The 27240-nt window shown below is 40.1% G+C and overlaps 1 protein-coding gene across 6 annotated transcripts in view; it reads right to left on the bottom strand.

Annotated features, from left to right (window-relative positions):
• The window catches only part of TNRC6B (trinucleotide repeat containing adaptor 6B), a 218476-nt gene extending 191321 nt beyond the window's left edge, over positions 1 to 27155 (bottom strand). For 2 of the 6 annotated variants that reach the window (XM_019734462.2, XM_019734463.2), the window contains exons 1-2: positions 26956 to 27155; positions 26661 to 26745 (exon numbers count right to left, since the gene is read on the bottom strand). In XM_019734462.2, the coding sequence (XP_019590021.2) occupies positions 26661 to 26745; positions 26956 to 27026 (156 nt within the window). In that variant the 5' untranslated portion in view covers positions 27027 to 27155. The other 4 variants (XM_019734464.2, XM_074326433.1, XM_074326434.1 and 1 more) reach the window with 3 other exon arrangements.
• Positions 27156 to 27240: the final 85 nt, after the last annotated feature.

The following is a 27240-nucleotide window of genomic DNA, read 5'->3' as shown; positions in this document are numbered from 1 at the left end:
AGACCTTCGATCCGCTGACCCCATCTTTCCTCTCTTGATTTCGTTTTTCTCTTTATCTAGCTTAGCTATCACAGTTAATAATTATAAACACTTCCCTGCTAGAATCCTCAACTCTTCCAAGGTCTCTTTCAAACTCCAAAATCCTAGAACTCAAGAAACTGCCTTTTCCATCCCAAAAACATTGATGAAAAAGCATTCAACCAGGCAGATTATGTTCGCCATAAATTCAAGATCACTACACGGGCATCACTTCACTGGCAATCACACTGCACTTCACCAGTAAACTGCTTTCTAATTCCTCTCCTCTCCAAGGCTCTTTCTTACCCGTTTCTCCCTCCTCTCCAACTTTCTCATCCCTTTTAGCTAATGTCCTTGACTTATTGAGAACTAAAGAAACCTAAAACCAAAACTAGAAATCTCTCGTCCTCTCATGATCAACAATATAAACCTACCTGAATCTGTACCATTTTCCCTTCTTTTCCTTATTTCAACAGAAGTGACCCTCCTCCTCCTTTGGAAGAACGATCCTTCCACTTGTACTCCTGATCCTATCCCTTCTTCCCTGCTCATAAACTCCAGTGTTACAATGATTCCCTCCCCCCCCATCAACCATCACCCACTCACTCTTTCCTGGATCATTCCGATCTGTACATTTCAGCTCTAGTATGTCCCTTCTTAAGACCAAATAAAAATTCTTCTTTGGCTCCATAGCTCCCATTAGGTACCACTCTACTGCTCTACTCCCTTCCCCGCTGAACCTTGCTAAAGTGGTAAAAACAAAACAAAAACGCTATTTGCACGCTCACACCTCCCATGTGTGCTGGTCAATGTATTCCAATACGACTTCTGCCTCCACACCAATGATATCCATCCTGCCAACACAGTGACTAGTTTATGCCTCTCAATTCTGTTAACCATTCCCTCTTTCTTGAAATAATCTCTTGATTTCATTCAAACAATGGTTATGGAGCCAGGTACTATTCTGGGCATGAGCTAGGACATCTGTGGCAGCTCACTCTCCTGCTTCTCCATCTGTGTTTTTTGACTCCTCTTACTTCTCATCTTCATCCTCCTGACCTGTCCTCTAAATGTTAATTCAAAACTTCATACCACGCCCTCTCTTCTTTACTCTCTCCTTAAATGACACCATCCATTCCCATAGTTTTAATTGTTATCCATACAGTGAAAACTTTCAAATGTATATCTATAGCCTTGAACTTTCCTTAAAACTCTAGTTCTCCTATATCCTATATTCAATAATTTACTTAATAGTCCCAATAGGACATCTCAAACCATCTCAAACTTAATATAATTAAACTCTTGACATTTCTCCCAAAACATTCCTGCTTTAGTAAATTTCAACCAATAACACAATATACAGCTTTCAAGTCATTCATCTTGATTCCTCTCTCCCTTCTCTTCACTTCTAATCCGTCAGCAAGTCCCCGTGAGTCTATCTCCCAAATGCATCTCAAATGTGTTCATTTTTCTCCATCTCTCTTGCTCCTATCTTCTCTTGTATACACGACAACAACTTCCCAACTGGCCTCTCGGCTCCCATCCTTGGCCCCCTCCAATCCTTTTGATATATACCTTAAGAAAACCAGTAAATTAGATCATCTTGTTCTCTGCTTTTAAGTCTTCAGCAGCATCACACTGTAACGGAAATAAAATCTGAACTCCTCCTGGACTCCAAGATCGTGACGATATGGCCTCTGCTTATCTGCATTCCAACAGTCTCTCTCCCCGTTCTTCCTCACGCTAATATAATACAGCCACCCTGACCTTGCAGTGTCTGGACTATGCTGAGACTCGCTGTCTCGTGGGCTGGCACATGCCACACTGCCTCCTGCAGGAACACCCTCGCCTCTGGCTGGCTCCTTCGCAATCTCCAGTCACAGCTTACAGCTCGGGTCCCCAGACCACTTTCACTCTGAGGGTCTTCCACGAAAGGTTCGAATGCAGCATTTATTCATTTTCTTCATAGCACATAACATTTTATAATTACTTATTTATATTACTTAAAAACATTTTGAAAATTTACAAACAAAAACAAAAGTAGAGCAAACAGTATAATGAAACCATAGATTCTAGTATTTTTACTTTACTGTTTTAACTACTTCCCCTGCTATGCTGGAAGGTTCCAAGGATAGAGACTGTATCTTTTTCTCTTTTCACACAGGGCCTTCCTTGCACATACCTGGCTCATGATAAACACTCAACAAATTTTTTGTTTTCAATAAGAAGGAAAATTAAAGATGACTCTAAAGACAACGATGGTACCACTGAGAAAAGCCGAACAAGGAGGGAAGAGTTTTGAGGACAGTTGGTAATTTATTCATCAGTCTACTCCCTGCCAGGCTCTGGGCTAAGTATTAGGTTTCAGAGATAAATAAGAGAAAGTCTTATGCAAAGTCTAGTGGAGACAGATACATAATAAGAAGTAGCATTTCTCCAGGGCCACCTATGTTCTGTACACAGAGCTAAGTATTTCAGATACTGTCTCATTTAGTCCTGCCACAAGCGTATAAGGATGGAACTATCATCACCCCCATCTTGCACCACAAGAAACTGAGGCTTATGAAGGTTAAATAATTGGTAGCAGGTTACAAAGCTGTAAAGTGGTAAAATCAGGTATAGAACTAAGCCTATTCTAAAACCAAGCCACTAAACAGCACTGTACTTCCAGCTATGTACCAGTCTGTAGAGCACTATGAAAAATGTTACAACAGAAGCAGGCACGAGGCATGATGGAAGTAAGCAGAGAACTCTCATGAGAAAGGCAAAAAGCATCCTCCAGAGGTGACCCCTGAGCAGAGTCTGAAAGTTTAAGGAGGAAATTGCTAGGTGATGCAGTCTGAGGAAAAAAGTATGTGCAAAAAAGTATGCAAGCACTTGAAGGAGCATTGCGGACCCGGATACTTTGAAGAATTCCTCTGCTTTTTTGTATTTTTAAACACTGAGTGTTATGAATAACATTGTGCTAGAAGCTTTGGATATGAGACAAAAGATGAAACACTATGAGCAAGTCATTCATGAAGCACTGTGAAGGCATAAAGGAGGAAGGTTGTTTTGCAGCCTTGGGGAATCTGGGAAAGCTTCACAGATGTGAATCTATGCTGCCAGATAGGTTCAAGGACAAACTCACCACATGAGGAGGAGAGGGCAGGCAAAGGGAATGGTTTGCAAAAAGGAAGGCATGGCTATCTGAAAAAGCAAGAGCATGTGGGGACTATGAGAGTTGGAGACGGCCAGATTTTGACGGACTAGATTTCAGGTGAGTGGCAAGAGATGAAGCTGGAAGCAGAGGTACAGGTGTGACCTTCAATGTCATTGTTTATTATAAGGTTAGATAACTACCTAACAAAAATGCTTCAAAGCCGGTTATTAAAACACCATGGTCCTCACACAGGAACATATAACCGAACAGAACCTGGAAAGAGACCTACATACGCATACATGGACACAGGAATTTGGTATATAATAAAGGAGGCATTCAGATCAGTGGAGAAATGATAAATCATTTAATAAATGCCATGGGGACAAGCGGTTATCCATTTGGAAAAAAATCAAGTTAGACCCCCTCCTTCATACAGAAGAAAATAAAATTCACTTAGATTTGGGATTAAATATAAATAATAAAACCATAAAAATTATTTTTAAAACAAAATAATTTGTAGAAATAATAATTTGTAGACTAGAATATAAATTCCATGGGAATTTCTCAGTGAAAACAGGCGACTTCAAAGAAATTTTGTTCGGGTGTCAGACTAACGTGGCTGGCTTACCAACATGAAGGTTATCAAGTTCACTCTTGGACAAGACCGAAAGCACTGGTCCACAGTAGTTCTTCCCACGCCTTTCTGCTACTCAGAAATACCTGGGGAGCTTTGCAAACCAACCCCCACACTCCCCCCAAGAAGTACACCAGAGCTTCTAGGCTGAGGGAGCGGTTTTAAGAGAGACATTTCCTGGGCGGCTGGATGGCTCAGTTGGTTAGAGCACGAGCTCTCAACAACAAGGTTGCCAGTTCAATTCCCACATGGGATGGTGGGCTGTGCCCCCTGCAACTAAGATTCAAAATGGTGACTGGACTTGGAGCTGAGCTGCGCCTTCCACAAATAGATTGAAGGACGACTTGGAGCTGATGGGCCCTGGAGAAACACACTGTGCCCCCATATTCCCCAATAAAAAAATTTTTTTTAAAGACATTTCTTTAATAAGTCTTCATTAAAAAAAAGCACATTGATTTTCAGTAGTAATCAGTGATTAATCATACGTAATTTTATTAAGAGACTGGAAAAGCACTTTAATGAAAAGTCTTCAAGTAGTAAAGGAGTATGGCCACTTCATGAGAGAAGTTTCCACTTATAATAATCTAAACTTGACCTTCAGCCTGATGACGTATATTTTTAAAGCATGAAAAAACACACCTATACCCTGTGACCCAGCAATTCTTCTTACAGAAAGTTAGCTAATTAACCATGGATGTGTGCAAAGCTAGATGTACAAACATACTCATTACAATACTGTCAATAATAATAAATAATTGGAAATAAGCTAGAATCAGCATGGGAAAGTATTATATACCCATATAATAAAATATGTTGCAGCCATTAATAATAAAGTCTATTCATTAACATGGAAAAATGTTCACAATATATATTGAGTGGATAAAGCAGATCTCAATGTAGTATGTATTGTGTTGCTCATTTTCGTGGAAAAAATTACATATATAAAATTTGTGTTATATATACCATATATATATATATATATATATATATATATATATATATATATATATATATACATATACACACACACACACATATGTATTTATATATGAACGATCATCACCAAAATGTTAACAGTGGTTATCTCAGTGCAGTGGGGTTACAGTGATCAAGGGCAATGTATATTTTCTGAATTTGTCTACAATAACTATTTATTACTTGTATAATAAAAACATCCTCTTTTTAGTTATCTGTGTTCAACTGCCATCACACAAAGTAAAAGCAATGAAAACCTTTTGCAGCCCGGCAAATGCAAGATATTAAATCACAGTATTTGTGATTTTAAAATGAAAATTTCTAATGGTTAGTCTAAGACAAGGGTATTCTAAGAAAAGGGTAAAGGTCAGCAGACTTACTTTCTTAACAGACTGGAAGTAGAAAGTCTCTAGTGTTTGCGTGGTATGAAGAAGTGACCTAGCTTCCTGTTAGAAAGGGATTATTTCCTTAGTCTAACCACTTGATTGGGTTCAATAAGGTCAGGAAATGAAACTGTTCAATATTTCACTTAGCTCTCAAAAAAGTGTATGTTCAGCAAAATGTTTGAACAACTACTGGGCAGACTGGGACGAGCATTTAATTTGGAGGAGGAGGAAGAACTGGGTTCTAGAAATTACAATATAGTAGCTGTGTGGTGCTAAACTATTTACTTAGTTATTTAACTTCTCTGAAATGTGACCTGATTATCAGTAGACTAAGAATGATGATAATCCTGGACTCCTCTCCCACAGGGAGCCTACAGTGGGAACCGAATGAAATCATCTTCCTTTGTAAAACACTGAATAAATATTTGTGGAGTGAGTAAATGAATACACCATATACAGTAAATGTTTCACACATCTCTAAATACTGGGAGGTGCCAAAAAAATGTATATACATTTTAAAAGATGCTATATCTATGCACAAGCCGTAATCAGAAGTGTCCGGATGCTGATGGTCACCACTCTGAGCACCTTTTGTCATTGCAGAGTCACACGTGACTTGTATTCATCTTTTGTTATCGGTATATATTGAGTACTATAATTAACACGGGTTTTTCCTTTCTTAAAATGTGTATACATTTTTTTGGCACCCTCTGTATAGATGAACACTACAAAATATCCCACCACTCTCAGTTCTAATAACCACTAACACTACACAATATAGATTCGTATCTGAAAGTCTACAGTTCACAGTATATGTAATATAGACTGTGATGGCTGGGCACGGGTAGGAGTGACGCGGCCAGCAGAAACACCCGGACCCAGCTTTGAGCAGTAGAAAATGAGAAAACACATGTTAGAGGAGGTATAGATGAGATAGGTTCTGAAGAATGAGTTAGTGAAATATGATTTTAATGTGTATCAACAATATGAAGGTGTTCTTTAAAATAAGTAAATTATTAACAGGGATGCAAGGTATCCAGATGGAGAGAAGTAATAGTTCTATTATATTCTGTACTGGGGAAACCACAGCTAGAGTACTACATTCATTTCTGAGAACTCTGTATTTTCAATTAACTTTATTGAGATAGGTTCACAATGAAATGTACCCACTTAAGCGTACAGTTTCATAAAATTTGACAAGTTTATACACCCATGTAACCACCACCTCCAAGATATAAAACACTTCTATCATTCCAAAAATTTCTTTGTATTTCATCCCAGTCAATCCCCCTCACCTACATCCAGCCCCAAGCAAACAATTTAGATTTGTCTTTTTTAGAGTTTCATATAAATGTAATCGTATAGTATGTACTTTCGTTGCTTCTTTTGGCTTCTTTCACTCAGTATGTTCTTGAGATTCAGCCATGTTGCGGTGTGTATCAGTAGTCCGTTCCTTTCTACTGAGGAATTGTACTTATACAATAAATACAATTATTTTATTTAAATAAAATAAATTACCTGAACATTGCATATATAAGACCATATATAAACTGAAATAAAGAGAGACTAGGCCATGAGGTAAATAGAACCTAGGTTCTATGAGAAACCACTGGAAAAAATTCTGGTTAATATTGAAAGGGAAGGCATAGAGGAACTTTCATGTGGAGAACAGCCTTGTTCTGGGTTATTCCAGAAGGCAAAACCAAAACTAATGGCTGCCCACGGAGGCAGTGAAGGTATTTAAACCAAAGCAGCACGGCTGGCAGGAATGCTGTTGAAGAGATTCCAGCTTCAGCCACAGCCTGAGTTTGACCTCTTAGGGTTTCTTCTAACCCCAGAGGCCGATGATTCTAGAATTCTCAGGAATGAGAGACACAGCATGCCATTTTTCACCACCGATATCTGAGCATAAATTTCTTTACCAAATTAGCTATTCTGTCAGTCCTAGAGGAAGTATACTGTACAGCCTCAAATGTCATGGGATTGGGTGGGAGAGGAGGTAGAGAGGGAGAAAGTCTTTCTTATCAGACAGATCTAAGTTTCTATTTGCCACTTACTATGTGTCCAGGATTTATGCCCGAGTATCTTCATTTGAATATTAAAATGATGAGTATGCCTGCCCCAAACCAAAAGCTGAATAAATTTTGCTGTTTAGCAAGACCCTGAGGGTAGATAGAGAATATATGAGTTTCAACAGTAAGAGCAGGGGTGGTAAACTATGACCCACAGGCCAAATCCTGCTACGGCCTGTTTTTTTTACCACCCGCTAGCTCAGGTTGGTTTTTTCTTTTTTTTCTTTTTTAAAAGGTTATAAAAGAAATCAAAGAAGAGTATGTGACGCACAAAGAGGGGACCCACAAAACCTAAAATATTTACTCTCTGGACCTTTACAGAAAAAGGTTGCCAATCCCAGGTCTGGGGCAGACAGGGCTCAATGTGGCTGCTGGTGAGTTGCATGGCTTTGAAGACACAAACAGAAAGGCTGCGCACTGGTGAAAGGAGTGCAGGAGGAAGCGTGTCCTACACATCTCTGGGCCTTGGTTCCTTATCTGTAAACTGAAGATAAAAATAGCACCTCAACTTCTTCAGGTCATGAGGAAGCAACTAGTATAAGACTTGCCTTCCCATTATAAACAACTAGAAAATTGGACAAAATACACGAAATAACTGCTTCAGGCCTTGAACAACAGTTAGCTGTGACCTCTAAGAGAAGGGAACCAAAGAGGTGAATCCTATGAAGGCTCCAGCTTTCTGTTTGAAAGCAATTTCCAGACTGGCACTGGGAGAAAGAATATAAGCAGAGCCCAGTGGGATAACTAAACAGGTTGAGGTGACAGAGTTCGGGGTTTGGGAAGGTTGAGGTGGCTAAAATTTGCAGGGTAGAGTACCAGAGAGGAAGGAGCTACACATATAGAAATAGCTCCAAAAATCTGTATAGGAGTCGCCTTGAGTCTTCAGCTGAATATCAATCCGTAGGGTGAAATTCTATAAAAGACTGGGCAAAGAGAAAACACCGGAGAAAAAAACAATTAGGGACCTTAAAACTGAACAATTCCCAGAGTTGGTACGCAGTTGGGAGACATTTGAGTTTCAACCAGCCAGAGTGAAGAGACTTCAATGAATACTCCCGGCATTCAGTCGAAACCCTGGAGGGGCCAGGCCTTTATAACAGAGGACTAAATTCAGAAGCCTAGAATAAAGGCAACTCTAGATCCACCCTAAGAGTTTAACAACTAGCCTAGAAAGAATCAATCTGACGCACAAGTGACTTAATTGCTTGCAAAAACAAAACTCAACCCTCTTTGAAGAAATACAACAAAATCAAGATACCTTGTGCTATAACTAACATTCACAATATATAGCATCCAATAAAAAATTACTAGGCATGCAAAGAGGCAGGAAAAGGTTACCCGTAACTGGGAGAGAAAAAATAAATCAGTCAACAGAAACAGACTCAGAAATGACAAAAATGATGGAATTAGCAGATAAGGGTTTTAAAACAGTTGTAAATATGTTCAGGAGTTTAACGAAAAGCATCAACAAAATGAGAAAAGAAATGGAAGACAGGAAAAACAATCAATCATAACTTCAAGAGATGAAAAATACAATAAGTGAAATGAAAAATTAAGGGCACAATAGACACAACACGAAAAAAGACCAATGAACTGAAAAATGAGCAAAGCCTCAGTGGCCTATAAGACAGTATCAACTAGTCTAACTTATGTGTAATTTGAGGTAGGAGGTAGGGGGGAGGGAGAAAAAATATTTAAGAAATAATGGCCAAAACATTCCCAAATTTGTTGAAATTTCTAAGCCCAGAAAGCCAAGACCCCCCATAAAACCACCCAACGGCACACCATCATCATCAAATTGCTGAAAACCAGCAAGAGAAAAATCTTGCAGCCAGAAAATAGAGGCACACGACACATAGGTGAAGGAAGCTAAGATTGACATCTGACTTCCCATTAGAAACAATACAAGATAGACGACAACAGAAAAGACATCTTAAAGTGCTGAATGATAGAAACCGTCCATCTAAAATTTGATAGTCAGCAAAAATAGCCTTCAAAAATGAAGGAGAACTAAAGACATTTTTCAACAAAAGGTGAGAGAATTAATTCATTGCCAGCAGAACTTTTCTCTAAGAAATGTTGAAGCTTTTCAGGCTAAAGAAACATGATACAGATAGGAAAATCAGATCTCAACTAAGAAATGAAGGGCACTGGAAGTGGCAAATAGGTAAATGTAAAACACTTTTTATTTTCAGATTTTTAAATTTCACTAAAAGTAAAAATAATACCAATGAATTGTGGGGTTTATAATATACGTATAAGTAAAAGAAATGACAACAGTAGCCTAAACATATAAGAGGAAAATTGAAGTGTATTTTATAAAATTTTTATACTAGAAAAAAAAAAGGCAGGGGTGGCCGGTTAGCTCAGTTGGTTAGAGTGCAGTGCTCTTAACAACAAGGTTGTCAGTTCGATCCCCACATGGGCCATTGTGAGCTGCGCCCTCCACAACTAGATTGAAACAACTTGGAGCTGATGGGTCCTGGAAAAACACACTTACATAAATAATAAGTTTGAGAGAGAAGGAGAGAGAGAGAGAAAGAGAGAGAGAGGAACGTGACTTTTAAAAAAAGGCACATTATTTTAAGGCAGAGTATTAAAGATGCATATTTTAAAACCTACAGCAACTACTATAAAAATAAAACAAATATTTATAGCAAATAGACCAACAGAGGAATTGGAATACTAAAAAAGTAAAAAGAAGCCTGGAAAAGAGGAAATAAACAGAAAACAGATGGGATAAATAGAAAACAAATAGCAAAATGGCAGACTTAAAGCCAACCATATTGAAAATGACATAAATTGTAAATGATCCCAACAATTCCATTAAAAAGACGGTAAGATGAGATCTAAAAACAAAACAAAATATAAGACCCAACTACCTGCTACCTAAAGAAATTCACTAAAAACAAACAAAAAAAAAGATATAGATTGGGTTAAAAATTAAAGGGTGGAAAAGGGTATATGCCATGCAAACACTAATCATAAGAAAGCTGGAGCAACCATATTAATATCACACAATGTAGACTTCAGGACAAGGAAAATTGTCAGAGATAAAAGGAAGCACTTTGTACTTACAATGGGCTTGATTCATCAAGAAGAGATAACAATCCTAAATGTGTATATACCTAATTTAGAGGCTCAAAATACACGAAGTAAAAATGAACATACCTGAAAAGGCAAATAGACACGTCCACAATTATAGTTGAAAATTTCAACACTCTTCTCAGAAATTGATATACATAGAAAGAAAACCAGTAAGGATATGTAAGGCTTGAAACAACACTATCAACCAACTTGACTTAATTGACATTAATTGCACACTACACCTGAGGACAGCAAAACACACATTCTTTTCAGGTACACATAGAACATTCACTAAAGAGGACCATAACAAGTCTCAACAGAGCTCAAAGAATTGAAATCATGTAATACATGTTCTGTGACAATAGAATTTTTAATCAGAAATTAGTAACAAAAAGATGTCTAGAAAAATCCAGAAATATTTGGAAACTAAGAAACAAATAAATAATGTAACACATGGGTCAAAGAAGAAGTCACAAAGCAAGTTAGAAAATATTTTGAAAATGATGTACTTGTATAAAAACGTGTGCGATATGCTATGGGATATAGCTAAGTAGTGCTTAACGGGAAATTCATAGGATTAAATGCTTCCATTAGGAAACAAGAAACTATTTATTTCTGTTGTCCCACATATATGACGCCAGGCACAAGGACTGGTAAAAAACCCAGACCCCATGTCAGAGAAAGCAGGGAGGGTGGAGTGAGTTAGAGTAGGCGAATTGCCGCTTAGGGATTAGGACCAAACAATTTAAGACTGAACAACCTTAAATTGAATACATTTCAGCCAATACTTATTAGGCACGCCCTCATTTAAAAGTGTACTTCTAACAGCTTCATAATTATTTAGGAAAAGTGGTTCTCAATTTTTTTTGTTTTCTGGCAATCTCTGGGCAGTCCCCTGGAATGTCTGAGAAATTTCTAGCTCTCCACTATGAAGCCAGTTCTTGACATAGTTAGTACTCAGCAAGTGTTTCTTGAATTAAAACAAAACAATCTGGATTCCACATAAAACAAAAATTTACACTTTCCCCAGAAGGACATTCAAGTTTAGATGCATTGTGCTCTTATATTTACCATGGGTTTAAGAATGCAATGGCCGGCCCGGTGACTCAGGCAGTTGGAGCTCCGTGCTCCTAACTCCGAAGGCTGCCAGTTCGATTCCCAATGGGCCAGTGGGCTCTCAACCACAAGGCTGCAGGTTCAACTCCTTGAGTCCCGCAAGGAATGGTGGGCTGCGCCCCCTGCAACTAAGATTGAACACGGCACCTTGAGCTAAGCTGCTGCTGAGCTGCTGGATGGCTCAGTTGGTTGGAGTGCATCCTCTCAACCACAAGGTTGCCAGTTCGATTCCCACAAGGGATGGTGGGCTGCACCCCCTGCAACTAGCAACGGCAACTGGACCTGGAGCTGAGCTGCGACCTCCACAACTAAGATTGAAAGGACAACAATTTGACTTGGATGGAGCTGATGAGTCCTGGGAAAAACATACCACTGTTCCCCAATAAAAAGTCCTGGAAATACACAGTTCCCCAATAAAGTCCTGTTCCCCTTCCCCAATAAAATCTTTAAAACAAAACAAAACCAAAAAACACAAAAGTCAGCCAAAAAGGATCCAAATACCTAGAAAAGCTTCTTTAAGTGGTCAAAAGCTAGTTAGGTAAGGGGCGCCGTAGTGCAGGAGAAAGCTTCTACTTTTTATGTATGCTTCTGTGCCATTTGGATTTTTGTTTTACCATAAGCATGTATTCCTTTTAGAAAGATTTATTTTTTAAGCTACCACATAAGCTGATAATAGGAAGGGTCAGTCTAGAGAAAGCATGCTGCTCTTTCTGAAACCTTACTACAGAGATAGGATATATATTCACGTGGAGTACTGCACATTTTAAATCTCTTTTCCTTACTATTTATTACCACAAAGCACTCCTGAAAGGAGAACGGAGAAAGGAACTATGAGATTCTTAACATAAAGCCAGTGAATTGTGAAGTGTCACGTGACAGTGACAGCTGCCTAAGGTATCAAGCTTTGTGAAGAGGTGTCCTAATTCCTATTAACTGGCCTGTAGAGAACAGATTTAATCTCATATCCTGTAGAAGAAAAAAAGGAAAGTAGGTTTCATTTTCTGAAGGTAACAAAAGTAACCAAACATTAGAGCTAAGAAAGCAAATACAAGTCCACAATCCCTTAGCCACAACTCCAAGATGCACAAACTCCTGACAACCAAAAGTTGTCTGTAATTCATTTTGTGGCAAAACTTGATCTGAACTTAATTGGCAGCAAAATCTGACCTAAACTGACATGAGACTATTTATAGTCTACTTACTAAAGTAAGAATAGTCATAGCTTTGGCTGCCGAAATTGTAATGTATTTGACTATGAAGTGCTGTGCCCACCTCCACAGGGACATTACGTAATGTATGTTAAATGCATCCGATTAGATTTCTAAAAACTAAAAAAAATTCTGAACTTAACAAAAAGCAAAAAAAAATTCTGAATTCTAAAATACAGCTGGCCCTTAAGAGTTTCCAGCAAGGGACTATGAACCTTAAAATGGAATTTTATTATTATAAAATGGTCCTGTCAACCTCCACTGAAATATGTAATGTTTTCTGAAAATATTCCTATAAATAAGTTTGCACTAATTAATTTCTTTTCTTAAACCTTACCACTATTAAAAATATTCTATTTTGAATATCTACAAATCTATACTGTATTATTAGTTAGAATATTTTATACCACTTCAACTTGTCTCTGAGAGCAACATTACATCAGCCTTTGGCAAGACGGTGTTATCTGAAAGGGGGCAAGTTAAAAAAGCAGACTCTGTAAGTATGCTCTGATTTTTCTTTTTTATGCTTACAAAAAAAAGGGCATGAGTTTTTTTTTAATGTATCAAAGAGGAACGCAGATTTTAAAAGTTAATCAGCATCAATTTAAATATTTAAAAGAATCAAAATAAAAAATAAGTCAAAATCCCAGTAGTTATCAAGCAATAGAACACAAAATAAAAGAAACAGAACATGTACAAGTAAGGAAAATTATATATTTTAACCCAGTTATATGTACCACTTCTATGATAACATATGACTAAATGACAACAAAGCTTGCAGAACTAAAGGTCTCTATTGTAGAAAGACACTTATAAAGCCAGATTAAAGCAAGAACAAAAACGTAAGACTAAGAACCTGTTATTAATTACAATGAAGAGTAATTTAGAAGATTTCCCATAGAAAATAGGGACAGGATGACATTTTAATAAACATAAACATAGTACTATGTTTTAAACCCTTGTACCTATAGAAAACAAAATTTGTTTTTGTTTTGTTTTGTTTTGACTATACACCAATCCTTTCCCCCTCCACACCCCCGCCACACACACTCTCACACACACCAACAAATGCTAGAAACAATGCAACCAAACAGGAAACTCATTTCACAACTGGTAAACCTCTTAATAACTGTGTGAGGTAGAGAAGAATCCTAAATTATTTCTGTCTAAAGGAAGCTCAAAGAAACTAAAGACTGAAAAATAACTCAAAACACTCCTTAAAGTAACATTAGTAGGAAAATTAGTTGTTGCTACATCCTCAAAACAAGTGTTATTTACTGAATTGTGGATTTTACTATCCAAGAAAAACATGCAGCCATCAGAAATAGTGTATGTGAAAACATCACTGATATATGGAATTCTAAATTAAAAATTAAAAACTTCTGGGTAAATTTGGATTTAAAAAGTCATACATAAAAATTTAAAAGAAAATTTTCCCACTATAACTTTCCTTTCACTTAAACAAAACAGAATTGTAAGAAAAGAGGATAAAAAATAAAAGACGACAATAAAAAGGTACTAAGGTATAAGATAAAGAACAAGCCAAAGAGGACATCACATAAGAGTATCCAAACTCTCTATTTCAAGATTTATTATAAAAGAACTAGAAAGCTATAAATTCAACTAGCTAAAAAGGCAAAACTGAAGAAAATCAAAGCTGAAAGCTAAACATCTAAGAATTTAACCTACTCAGAATATTTTTTTTAAAAGTCCTTGTTTCCTAATGGGGGGTGGGGTGGGGTGAAGGTAGGACTAATGGAACCTTCAGGTACTAGAAAACAAAGACTGTGGGAAAATAATTTTACTGTCACCCCAAAGAATTATACCCAGTGACTAAAGTTGCATATAATGTAGCACGTATACCAATCTACTAGGTTCTAAGGATATTCCTTGGTTAATTACATAACGGATCCAGATTCAAGGAGACTCTTTGAACTAGGTCATTCACGTAATTCCTGCAGTGTAAGCCACATATAGATATGTGCTCATGCTACTGGAATTCAACATCTTACAGGAATAAATTTAAATTCTGAAGGCATTAATAATGCTGTACAGGTATCAAGAACCAATTTTACACCCTTTATATGATGCAATATATTTTGACAGGGTGATCTTAGTTTCTTTACACATTAGTTAGTTGACTATCATGATTTAAGGAGCTTCCACAGTTAAGAGTACAGTGTAGTGAAGAAGTACACAAAAATATCCAGACATCAGCTGGGAAAAGAGTATCACATAAAAACAATTTAAGAAAGCTTACTAAGAAGCAGTTAAGTACACAAGTTAAGTACATAAGTTGTAAATACAAATTGAGACTAAATATATGCCAATAAATATATAGAAACTTTCAAATAAAAGTTATTTTTCAAGATACACACCCCTAAGAAGTTTTATATTTATCTCAGACAGGTTGCCAACACTAAAAATATTTTGTAACTACTATTCTGCTTCCAAACCAGCTTACAAATCACACAAGGAAGTCTACCTCGTTTCTTTGAACTCATTTTGGACCCCAAACAGTATTACCCAGACAAATCATTTAACCAGACCTGGAAAATGATTCTTGGTTGTCTCCCAAAATCAAATCCACCCTGAAAGAATGAAGATTTTTTCCCCTACGGAAATGCCAAAGAATATCTCATACTCTGGAAGCAACTCCTAAGTAATTCCTTAAATCTTTTCAGAAAAGGCAGGACTTCCACTTCCAGAAAAAATGGAGTAACAGGAACCAGATATAACCTGCACCTGAAACAACTAAAATTATGGACGAAAAATATGTTTAAAACTTTGGGTATCAGGCAAGGAAGGATCCCCGAGATTTGGTAAACAAGTAAGGTGAGCCATACCATTGCCCTAGCTTGCTGCGTAGGGAGTTTCCAGGCCACAGTGCAGGAAAGGGGAACCCAGGTGGTATTCAGACACCTCCCTTTGTTGAGACGATGGAGCTGAGATTCTGGGAAGGCCAAGACAGCTCGAGTTTGCAGTGTATAGTACTGGAGAAGAAAGAGCTGCAGAGAAAGAACGCCAGAGATCTGCAGGGGACCCCTTGAGTATTCAGCTGAGTACTAGCTGAGTCAATAAGAAAAACACAGCTAAACATCACACTTAATGGTACAATGCTTTCCCTCTAAATCTGGGAAAAAAGCAAAGACGCCCATTCATACCACTTCTATTCAACATGGTACTGAGGTCCTAGGCAGTACATAAGGCAAGAATTAGAACTCAAAGGTGAGGAAGTAAAATTGTCTTTCTTTGTAAATGATATAACTATGTATGTGGGAAATAAAAATACAAAAATGCCACTAGAGTAACAAATGAAATTAGCAAAGTTTATTTATTTAATTAGAATCACAAGCATATCAATAAAAACAAACTGTATCCAAATGAAGAGGCCTTATTCAAGAAAGTCTTCCAGGAAGAAAAAGTTTAGAGAAGGTTGAGAGTGAGAAGGAAAATGGTTTGGAAGCCAGAAACAGAGTATTTCACATAAGGCACAGCCTTTATAAAGTATGGGGACAAAAAGGGAGAAAAACAAGGAAAACAGAGAAAAGACTGTACGGGAGAAGGCCAAGATTCAAAATCAGGGAATGACAGTTGATAGATGGAAGCAGCCTAGGAGTTTGGCTCAGACACAACTGTTTGGATTTCACCGAGTAAGAAAGCACAGGTTGATAAAGAAGGGAAAAGAAAACCGAGTGCCGGAAACATTTTCTGGGGAGAAACTAGGAACAGGACAACTGACATGAAGCTATTTTAATAATCCAGACACAGCTTGAGGATGACTTACAATCAGGATGACGGCATGGAAACAAAAATGAGAAGCTCAAAGTCCAAAGCCACAGAGAAAAGAGCTAAAGGATCTGGCAATGTTTCAAGAGTCAGTGTTTCAGGGTTTCAAGAATCAGGTATTGGGAGGATGGATTACCAGTGACCAGCGGGCCCCAATAGTCAATAATAACTGTCTAAGGAGATGAAACAGGCCTCTCTCCAGCCTCCAGAGTTAACTTTCCGAAAAGCGCCCTGAATGCTAAAGCCAAGTTCTAAAAAACTTGGGAGGTTAAAGGAAACAAGAGAAAATGACACTAAATACACATTTTTAAGTACAGTAAATACAAGTCTAGAGAGCATTCCCTCCAAAAGCAAACAGAGAGCATCAGTGTTGAGCCCTGGCGCTGGCATGTTCGGGAAGCGTAGGGTGGTGTCACAATGTGCTGAGGCCAACTCACAAGCTGTGTGTGGGGCACAGGGTCCCCTTTTTAGAGTTTTCAAACCAGCCCTTACTGGCTTGAAATGTGATGCCTTTTGCATTTTCATTCTCTTGTTTTGTTTTTTGTGATTTCTACAAAGAGCCTTTTCACTAATTCTCTGGGTGTTTTAAAAGTAAAGTTTTCCCCTCTAGGCCCATGTTTCCACCATACATTGCAGAATGTGGGGACATAAACAGATCTCCACTCTTTAAATGAATCCACAGACCCACCTGCCTGGTTTAAGCAGGAATCAGTAATTAGTGTGCCCTTTTGTTTAAGGAGATAGAGCCAAACTGCAAATAAAAACATCATAAATTTTAAACACTTTGGTATAAAAATATAAAATTCTTAGAGCAAAAAGGTTGACAAAAGAGCAGTTGGTGAAAGATTTATTTTAAAATCTGTTGTCCGTGGTACATTTAAGGGGAGAGATTCTATATTTAGAAGTTCCACAGCGATATACATCTGGGTAAAATATCTCCTCACAGAAGGATTTATTACTGAGCATGATACACCATCAGCAAGATTTTCACAGGAGGAAAAATATCTAGTTCCGTGGGGAGCTTTTTCATCTTTTACTTTGTATCACCTTCCTCCACTTCAGGACCCAGCAGATGCTCAAGACATTTCTCCTGATACACTGACCTGAGCCTGGTTAGGAAGCCTGGGCCACTTCCAGTTTTTCAGGTTCTTAGTATGTTCTTAAGATAAACACATGCCAAAACAACACTATAAAAATTGCGTTCTATTAAATGTATACATTTAATCAATTAAAACATATTTAGGAAAAGAATACAATGTACTATTCACACGCTACTGAATTAATAAGCATGTTCGTTTGTCATATACCAGATACTATGATCCGTAGCAGGAACACGTTTAAAGTTATCATCCATAGCTTCCTTCAATCCTGTGAATTTGTCTCTTAGATTTTACACCTACTATGTGCAAACCATCCTGTTGGGTGCCATAGAAAAAGCCAAGTAATATAAACCCATTTTGAGCTCAAGGCATTCAAGAGAGAACCCCCGACATGTCCCTCTTCTCGAGTTGAGCAACTACAAGGAACTTACTTCTACCACCAATGCCCTTGAGAGGAATCTGGGGGCCTTGCCCACCAATTACTTGCTACCTTCTCCACTCAAGCAGCTTCAATTTCTCTTTCTCTCCTGGCTTCTTCCCACACACCTTTAAATAGGTTTTCTATCTTACCTTAAGATGTTGCCTTCTCAACCTCACCCTGCTTCTATTTTCTTCCTTTCTTTTCCAAACATCCTAAAATAAACTACACTCATTGCTATCATCCATTATCTCCTTAGCCCCTTGTAATCCAGGTCAATAAGTGAACACACAGAATTTGTAGCCATCAACATTACAACAGTCAATTAGCATCTTCTGGGTCATGATAAGCACCACCAGGGCTTAATCACCTCTTTTTGTGAAAAATATCAAGCTCCGAACATGCAAAGCTGAGAATCACTGGTTAGCCAACCAAGTACAGACATCCCACAATTAGCTGTGAAAACAACAAAGTGATAATAGAATGAAAGAGGCAAGAGATGGGGTGAATTGGGGAAAAAGAGACATTATTTAAGAGTAACAGCTGCGAAAGAGAGATGGAAGGGGACATGAAAGCAAAAAGCTATTAAACTAAAGAGTAAAATGAAGGAAAATGGGCTAGATTTCCATTCAGTGAACCTTCCTGTCTTCAATTCTGGTTGAGAGTCAAATTAAACTAATGCTAGTTCACTGAACCACTTGGAGACTTATGTACTGTGAAGACTTTCAAGCTGTAGAAACTGTCTTTCCCAGTACATGTACCCAGAGATCTTTCTGGGTAATCCTGTCTGATTTCATCCCTTTCGCTGATTCAGTATGCGGCCCTTGTGAGATGGATCAGCACTCACCTCAGGTGATCAAGACGTCATTTTCTTTACTCTCTCGGGCTCCTAGAGATAAGCTTAAATGAGTCACCACTTTCTAACTCCACCTGAAATCATTTGCATGGTTGTAAGTACGACACTCAAGCAAGCATGTTAACTACGTGACAAGCACCATTCTGGCTTATCTTCTTTGAATGATACTTCATAATGCCTTTATGAATTCTAATGTGTGAACCACACAATGCTATCTCAGGCCATTTCCAGTTCTAAAATGCAGTGTAACCTAAGAGTCTGAGTCTGACATGTCCGTTAGGCCATAAGTTAGTTGTTGGCCCTGTACCCCAACACCAGCTGTACAGAGCATCCGACTGAGCTCGTCCCCACTCTACATACTGTGCTAACCGTGCTCCTTCGCGCCTCCGCACAGGCTGTCTCCTCGGCCTGCAGGGCCCTTTTCCTCCAGGACCGTAGTGGGAGCATCACCTTCCCTGGAAAGACTTGCGCGCCCTCTCACTTGTGCTGATGACTTTCCTTTCCCCCCTGCGCCATCCCTTTTACTATCTATTACAGCACTTATGACACCACACGGCACTCGTCTGGGCCCACGTCTGCCTGCCCACCAGGCTGGGCACTCCTTGGGAGCCAAGATCTCTTCTCACGCCCTCCTCGTGGTCCTGGCTTCTAACATAGCATTCGGTACATGGTATATACACTCAAACATTCAGTGAGATTGTAGTCACATCAGGCCCTGGCATATAAAAAGATTTTTAAAGAAATAACCATTCTGATCATTTCTGCTAATAAGGATTAAAAGGATACTCCTTAAACTCTACAATGACTAAATAAAATTTCCTGAGAAATTAAAATTTTTAATCACAATATTCTTTCTGTAATCTTAAAATGTTTACCTACTAAAAGAAACTAAGGAAAAATATAACCTGAAGACAATTTTTAAAAAAAACAAACCCTCCCTGACGCCATGTATTTAATGTATTTAAACCATTGGAATGACCAAGGTTTCATAAAATTCTATTTTTCAGTTCTCTTTCCTAACTTCATTTGAAAAATGTTTACTGAGGATCTACTATGTGCAACTTACAGTGCTAAATACTGGTGATATAAATGTGAACAAAATAGACAAGGTAGATTTATTCGTACAATTATGTTCTAGCAGAGAAACAACATACAAATTAAATGATTATTTAATTACAATTGTATTAAGTGTTCTGTGTTTCAAAGGAACGTATCTCATCATCAGCGATGATTAGGAAGTCACTAAAGTCACATATAAACTGAGCTCTGAGGATTGAAGAGGCATCAACTAAGGTCAGGGCTGGGGTGGGCGTGGAAGTGAGGGTGGGGGGCTTATTGGCCATGGGATTAGCAAGTGCAACGAAGAGACCCTGAGTGGGGAAGAATATGCATCTCAGGACCAAGAAGAGAGTCAGTGTGACAAGAGCACAGGCAGCGAAGGAGAGAAAGACAAGAAAGGAGGCGTCTTCCCCGGGCGCTCAGGGAACAAGACAGACCAGATGCTTATTCTCATTGAGTTTAGATTCTAGAGGGTGGATGGCAGGGTTTGGGGGATTCATTAACAGTTTAAGTAGGGAAGAAATATGATCAGATTCATACTTGTTTTTAAGTAAACATTTTATATTCGAGGTATAACATACATATATACAACAGATATATAATTTTAAAAATTATTCTTGCTGCAGTTTCAACAATTCTGAGGCAGAAAATTCCCTACTTACACAGGAAAAAACAGGTTCAGCAAAGCTAAGAATTTATTTGAGGTTATTTATTCAAACATTTGCGTGCCTACAATATGGCAGGCATAGTACAGTGTGAGCTTAGGGATGCAGAGATGAGTGTGACACAGTCTTGCTCTTAAGAAACACACAATCTAGTAAAAGAGGCAGATCTAGAAACAATAAAGTGCAGTCCGTGCTAGAAATGAGTAAAGTATAAGGAGGCAGAAAGGGATTAAAGCTCCCTAGGAAGAATTAATCATTTCATCTCTGTGTTAAAGAGGCATTTTTTTCATACATTACATAGTACTTGACTTCTCAATCATTCCTGTGCTTGAAACATAGCAGGTACTCAAGCAAATGTCTGTAATATAAACCAACCTAGGACTAAGTTTTAACTCCTAGTTCAGTGCCTTTCCATAATCAACTGTGCCCCAACTCTGGAAGAGTATGCATTAATTCCAAGACTCTTTGTTTGAAGCTGCTTATAGAGCCAGTTTACAAACCACAAAAGAAAATAAGTCACGTTAAATTAAAGCTAAACCTCACTTTTGACCTAGCCTGAAAATCCGTAACAATATCTAAACAGTTATTTTTTAAAAAGCAAATCTTCCTTCATAAGAAATGTTCCTATGAAGACAACCAAGAAAATATGCCACATACTCTTTCATAATTCATGATCTCTGTCCTCAAAGGACTTATATTTCAGTTTCTAATTAGAAAGATAAAACATAGCACATAAAAATAAAACAAAATGCAAAGTAGCATTTGTTCATTTAAAATACTTATAGACTGCCTACTACAGGAATTGTCTTATGGATGCAAAGATGAGTAAGACAAAAGCCTGCCTTCAAGGAACTCATTGTCTTAGGGGGTAAGCCGGTAATACACAGCCCAAGATAATCAGGGCTGTAATTCAGCAGGTACATGCTGAATTACGTACCTAGAGGGGAACACAGAGGCTGTGTAAAGATGCCGTCGGTTCTAATCCATCAGGCACCTATCCCCATTGCTCAGTACCCATACCTTACCAGTTGTTAAATATTTTTAAATTACCCGATTATAAAACAACTGATAAATATTATAAGTAATTGCTATATGAAAAAACAATGACACACACACACACATAATATAAAAAGGGTTCAGAGGAGATATTAAGAACTGAAGTTTAGGGATGGTCTTGTGATCTCTGGGTTTCTCAGCAAGGAAGGGTAGCATCTGTGGAAAAAGAGCTGGTTCTAGGTAAGGGGACTAGTTATCAAAAGGCCAGCGGCTGGAATTAATTACCCAAGTATCGACCTTCAACTATGTGGAGAATGTGGTTTAGAGCTATGCTGTCCAACATGGTAGCCATTCGCCACATGTGGCTACTGAGTACTTGACACGTGGTTAGTCTGAATTGAGATGTGTTAAGTGAAAAATACACTCCAAATTCAAAGACTTCACATAAAAAAAGAATGTAAAGCATCTCAACTTTTTTTACTGATTGCATGTTTACCTAATAATATTCTGGATCTACTGAAGTAAATTAAAATGCTATGAAAATCAATTTCATCCTTGCTTTCTACGTTTCTAATGTGGCTGCTACGAAAGTTAAAATTACGTATCTGGCTCATATTTGTGGCTTGCATTCTATTTGTCCTGGACAGTTCTATTCCAAAGAGCTTTAAATAACAAGCTAAAGAGTTTAAACCCTCCAGGCAATGAAACACCACTGAAGATTTTCAAACTTAAGTGCCTGGGGTAGATTTGGAGAGGGGGCAGGAAACAGAAACAAAGCACTGTTTCAGAAAGATTAGTGTGGGGGAAATCGGTAGGGTCAATGTCAAAAGCCTGGTAAATGTCGAAGGGTAAGCAGGCTCAGCTGGAAGGTACACAAGGTCGTTAGAAGTCCCACGCTGGGTGGAGAGAGGAAGAAATCAAGAGCAGGGTGAGGTGAGAGAAGAATAACAGCTGCAAATGCTGACCCAGCCTGGATAACCAAGGTGCACGGCTCAGCAGACTTGGGGAGCTCTGCCACTGGTTTAGGTTGGATCTACCCTGGGTCAGTGGTAAGGGCTCCCAGGCGGAGGCACCAAACAGAAGAACAGGATAGGTGTCCTCTTCAGCAATTTCCAATCTATCTCTACGCGGCAAGACCTCCAACAGTGGAATCAAGTCCCAGAGGAGGTAGGAGGTAGAAAGAAAGGCTACCAGAAACTACAAGATAGCAATAAATATAAAATCAAAAGCCTGGCCAGAATCACAGAGCCAACAAATATTTACTGGGAGTTTGCTGAATGCCTAATTTTTGGCTAGGCTCTGGAGACATGGGAAACAAAACAGACATGGTCCTGAATCACAAATTGTGGTGAGAGCTATGAAAAAAGAACAGGAGCTCTGAGAGACCTGAAGGTGGATGGGGGTAGTGGGACAAGGTCATAAAGAGGGGACGGTCACTTCTCCTCTGAGGAACTGACAATTTAATCTGAATCCTGAACTCTGGTGGGGGAAGAAAAGGAGTAATCAAGGGAAGAACAGCCCAAGCCAGGAGACTGGTAAGTACAAAAACCTTGAGGCTGGAAAAGGCTTGGATAATTCAAGAAATTCAAGGAAAAGACTTGGGTAACGGAAAGACAGAGCAGAGTTAGAAGTTCAGAAAGGGTGGGGGGGGCTAAAAGAGATGACAGAAGGTTGGCGAGACAGGTGGAGGCCAGACCCTGCTGAGCCTCACAGCATGAAAAATAATATCCCCCACGGCCTGAGCGCAACGGGAAGCCCTGAGGGGCTCTGACCAGGGAAGCATTGTGATCCTGATGGGGTTCTAAGTGCTCCAACTACCTACGTTCGGCTAAGCCTACTGAACCAGAGCCGGCTTGGCAGCAAAGGGGCAGGAGCCAGTATTCGTAGCTGAGCAGCAGGATACCAGGTCTGGGATAAGGGAGTTTATTATAAGGACCTCCAAGTGTTCCAAGGTTGCAAGTTTGGGGAAAAGGACTGCATCACTGAAAAATACAGAAAAATCTGATGGAAGAGCTGGTTTGGGAGGCAAAGTTAGACATAACTCTAAGCACACCGAATATAAAGGAGTAGCAAAGAATTCCAACAGGTAAGTACGGATGTTGTTTGGAGTATAAAAGAGAGATCAGGCATAGATATGCAGGTTAGTAGATAGAGAGGGTGATAGATACTGCAAGTACCAAAAATAAATGACATTTTCAAGTAGAAAAAGAGGAAAATAAAGCAATGACAACAAAAGGAGCCTGAGCCTGATTCTTAGAGTGTTTGTCTCTGAGACACGAGTCAAGAGAACGGTGTATCAAAAGGGATACAGCATGAAGGAGTTTTTTGGGGGGTGATGGAACTGTTCTGTATCCTAATTGTGGTGTTGGTTACATGAATCTATACATGTGTTAGATACATTGTATACATTCACAGAACTGTATACAAAACTGAAAGTCAGTGTTACATTATTTTAAAATTAAAAAAAAAAAAATTAAGGGGGTGGGAATACTCAAAAGGACTGACTGCTGAAGGGAAACAGAAAAAGATGCTCTGGGAAATTTAACCATTAGGTAATTTGGCAACCTTGGGAAAAGCCTCCGAGAGTGGTGAGGTTGGGAGCCAGGCTGCAAACAATCAAAGAATGACTGAGTGGCAAAGGGAAGCAGTAAGTGGAGCCTCCTCTTTTAGAACTCTGGAAGTGAAAGGAAGAACAGAATGGTACAGCAGCTCAAACAGGTAAGTAGAACTGGAAGATTCGGCAAACTGGAAGAGCCAAACTTCCACGACTATTTAAGTATTCTTCTAGAATATGCGTTTTGCATGTGAATTAACTTTTTTATTGTCCCATTAAACTAAAACTGCTAAAATGAACCTGATGTCATTATATTTTTAACTCTGCTCCTTAGTCAACTAATATTACTGTTAAATGCCAAACACTGTACTAGATACAAAAGTTCCTGGTCCCTGGAAGAGCTCACAGGATTAAACATCATAGCAAGATAGTGGAGCAGAAATCTGCACAAAAGGCTCTGAGGGCCTTGACCTCCAAATTAAATGCATTTTATTTCTCTTTATAAAAATTAAACAGGGAGGAAATAAAAACAAAGCATAGATGTACTTCGGTTAAAAAAAAAGTTCTAAATTTTTAAAAACTAAGGATAAGTTTAACATTAAATTCCTAAGTTAGGTATGGACAACCTAATCATCAGTGGCATTTCCCTTTATTATTCCTCTCTACTTTTCAGTGCCCTTTCCATACTTCTTCCTCTGGATAATTTAGGGGGCAAAATGGAACAAGCACAGGCTTTGAAACCAGACAGATTTGAGACTAAATCTGTGCCCTTGAACTTTCTAGGGATGTGATTCTTGGAAGCTCTTTCATCCGTAAAACAGCAATGACACCTACCCGACAGGCTTGAGGTAATGATTAGAAAACAATATATAAAGAGGTTGGTATATGGGAAGCACACAATAAATGTGTTACTATCATTAGAACAAATGGTATTGTTCTTATTTAAAATATGTTTAAGTGCTTCTTTTTGAATGAAGAGAAAAATTATTTTGTTTCAAGGGCATAACACTCATCCGTTACCTTAGAAGAACAGTTTGGGAATTTCTTCTCCTTAAGTCCTATCACAAACTATTCTGCTCAAGTAAAATGTTTGGGACAAGCACTTAAAAACGGTCAAAATTTAGAAAGGTACCGTTATCATCGCTGCGTCCCCAGTGAGACAAGCCAGTCTGATTTGTGTCCTGGAAATTTGCGTTAGTTAGTGCAGGGACCTACGTGCATCTCGCTCCCACTACCTACCTAGCAATACCACACACGGTAGAGGTGCAAGGCCATGTGCTAAAAGTTCTGCTTTTTACGATGCATTTACGTAACACTACCAAAAGAATAGTTAATACAGTCTCAAAACCACGATCTTTGATGCTTCTCCAAATCAATGGGAAACTACTATCCTACTGAAATTCCCCACAACTTAACGATGAAGAAAATAGCCTTTGTTGTTAAAACTTGAACAAAATGCTACGATGTACACCTTATTTCTGTATGTTTAACTGCTGGGATGGGGGGCAACTAATGACGTTTTATTCACTGACTACGGAGAAATATCTCTGGCAAATTTTGTGTAATTTTGCTTATACTGTAATACGAATGACCAACTTGAAATTCGTCTTGTCCCTCGCTCGTTCTCTAGCACAGATGCTAAAAAGCAATAAACAGCCCTAAGATACCTGAGAAAGCAAGGTGCCTGAAAAGACCCCGACGGGTACTCGGCGTCCAAAGCACTCAGGATGGGCCGGTCCTGGAGGCGCCTGACAGGACGCTACCGTTACCGGACGCCTACAGCCCCTGAGTGCATTTAGCCCACGGTGGGCTAATAACCCCGCTGGGATGAAATAAAGGGCGCCAGGTCAGGGGAAGGCAGGAAACACTCCCCGGGCTGTTTCGTCCAATGTTATTCCCCCTGCCCCTCGTTTCCTCGTGGAAAGTCTGAATCGCCTCTCCAAGGCAGCCACACAGGCAGGGTTCTGGGATGGGGGTGAGGGAGCGAGACCCCACACACACCGCCCAGGTTAAGCCGCGAAACGCATTCACTCCGTCACGCAGGTCCGGCACACAAGCGGGGACCGCGAGGCTTCGAGGCCTGACGCCTCCCTCGCGGGCCTCAGCTCTCAGCCGCGACGGGGACCCCCTCCTCGCCCCGGACCCCCCCAGCCACGGGAAGCGAACCCGACTCCGCCAGCCCACCCGGAAGCCCTCCCCCACCTCACACCTGCGGGCGCATGACGCCCAAAGCGGTGCGCGCCCGTCCGTCCCGGCCCTACCCCCACGAGCGCCGCTTCCCCGCGCGCCGGACGTCGCCTGCGCCCCTCTCCGCCCCGGGGTCAAACCCACCAGACGCCCGCCCCACCACAGCACGCGCTCAACGCTGCCGCCCCCGCCGGGCCCCGCGCGCGCTCACACCCCTCCCGGCCCTCTCTCCGCCGCGCGCGCTCACTCGCGAGGACACGCACACTCTGCGCCTCAGCTTGACAGGCCGGGCCGCGCCGCGCGCTCCCGCGGGCGTCCTCGCCCACTCGGCCGCCCAGTTCTGTCTGGCGGTGCGCGGGGGAGGGGAAGGGAGACAGTGGCCGTCGGTCCTCACTCACCGCCGAGCCGTGCGGGCTCCGAGTGCGCGGCGTTCCGCTGTGAGCCGATGCGCTACGATGCGCGCGGTCCCCGCTTCTCCGCAGCCTATGGAGGAGACGGAGTCGGGGTACTGAGGAGCGCGGGGGTCAGTCTCTCCCGCTTCACCTCCCAGAATCACGGGGACCCCAGAAACTAAAAACAAAATAAACAAACTTTCCCCTCCGCCTCCCTCCCCCAAAACCACAACACAAACACTCAGGGGCCCGCCCACAGCCCCACTCCATTGGCCGCAGGGAGAATGCCTCTGGCTCTCACTGGCTGGCTTTTGTGCTCGTCAAGCTGCTGCTCCGCCCCTCCAATTCCTCGCGGCTGCCGTCGCCCCTCATTGGTCAAGTGCTTCCCGTTTGACGAGCTAGGATTGGCTCAGCTGCCTGCGCCAATCATTCGGGGACACACCCCCTCAGCATCCCAGAGGCCGCTTCCTCGGTCGCAGACCGGGAGAGGCGAAGGGGAAACTAGAGCATAATGGCGGCCTAGCTCGCTTGGCGCAACCATCGTCTTTTTCCTTGTTTTAGCTCATTAGTGTCTTGCCCTCGCGCA

Source organism: Rhinolophus sinicus, linkage group LG02, assembly GCF_036562045.2.
Source record: "Rhinolophus sinicus isolate RSC01 linkage group LG02, ASM3656204v1, whole genome shotgun sequence".
Classification (NCBI taxonomy): domain Eukaryota; kingdom Metazoa; phylum Chordata; class Mammalia; order Chiroptera; family Rhinolophidae; genus Rhinolophus; species Rhinolophus sinicus.
Note: the sequence above shows the minus strand (reverse complement) of the source record. Positions and strands in the feature narration are given on the sequence as shown.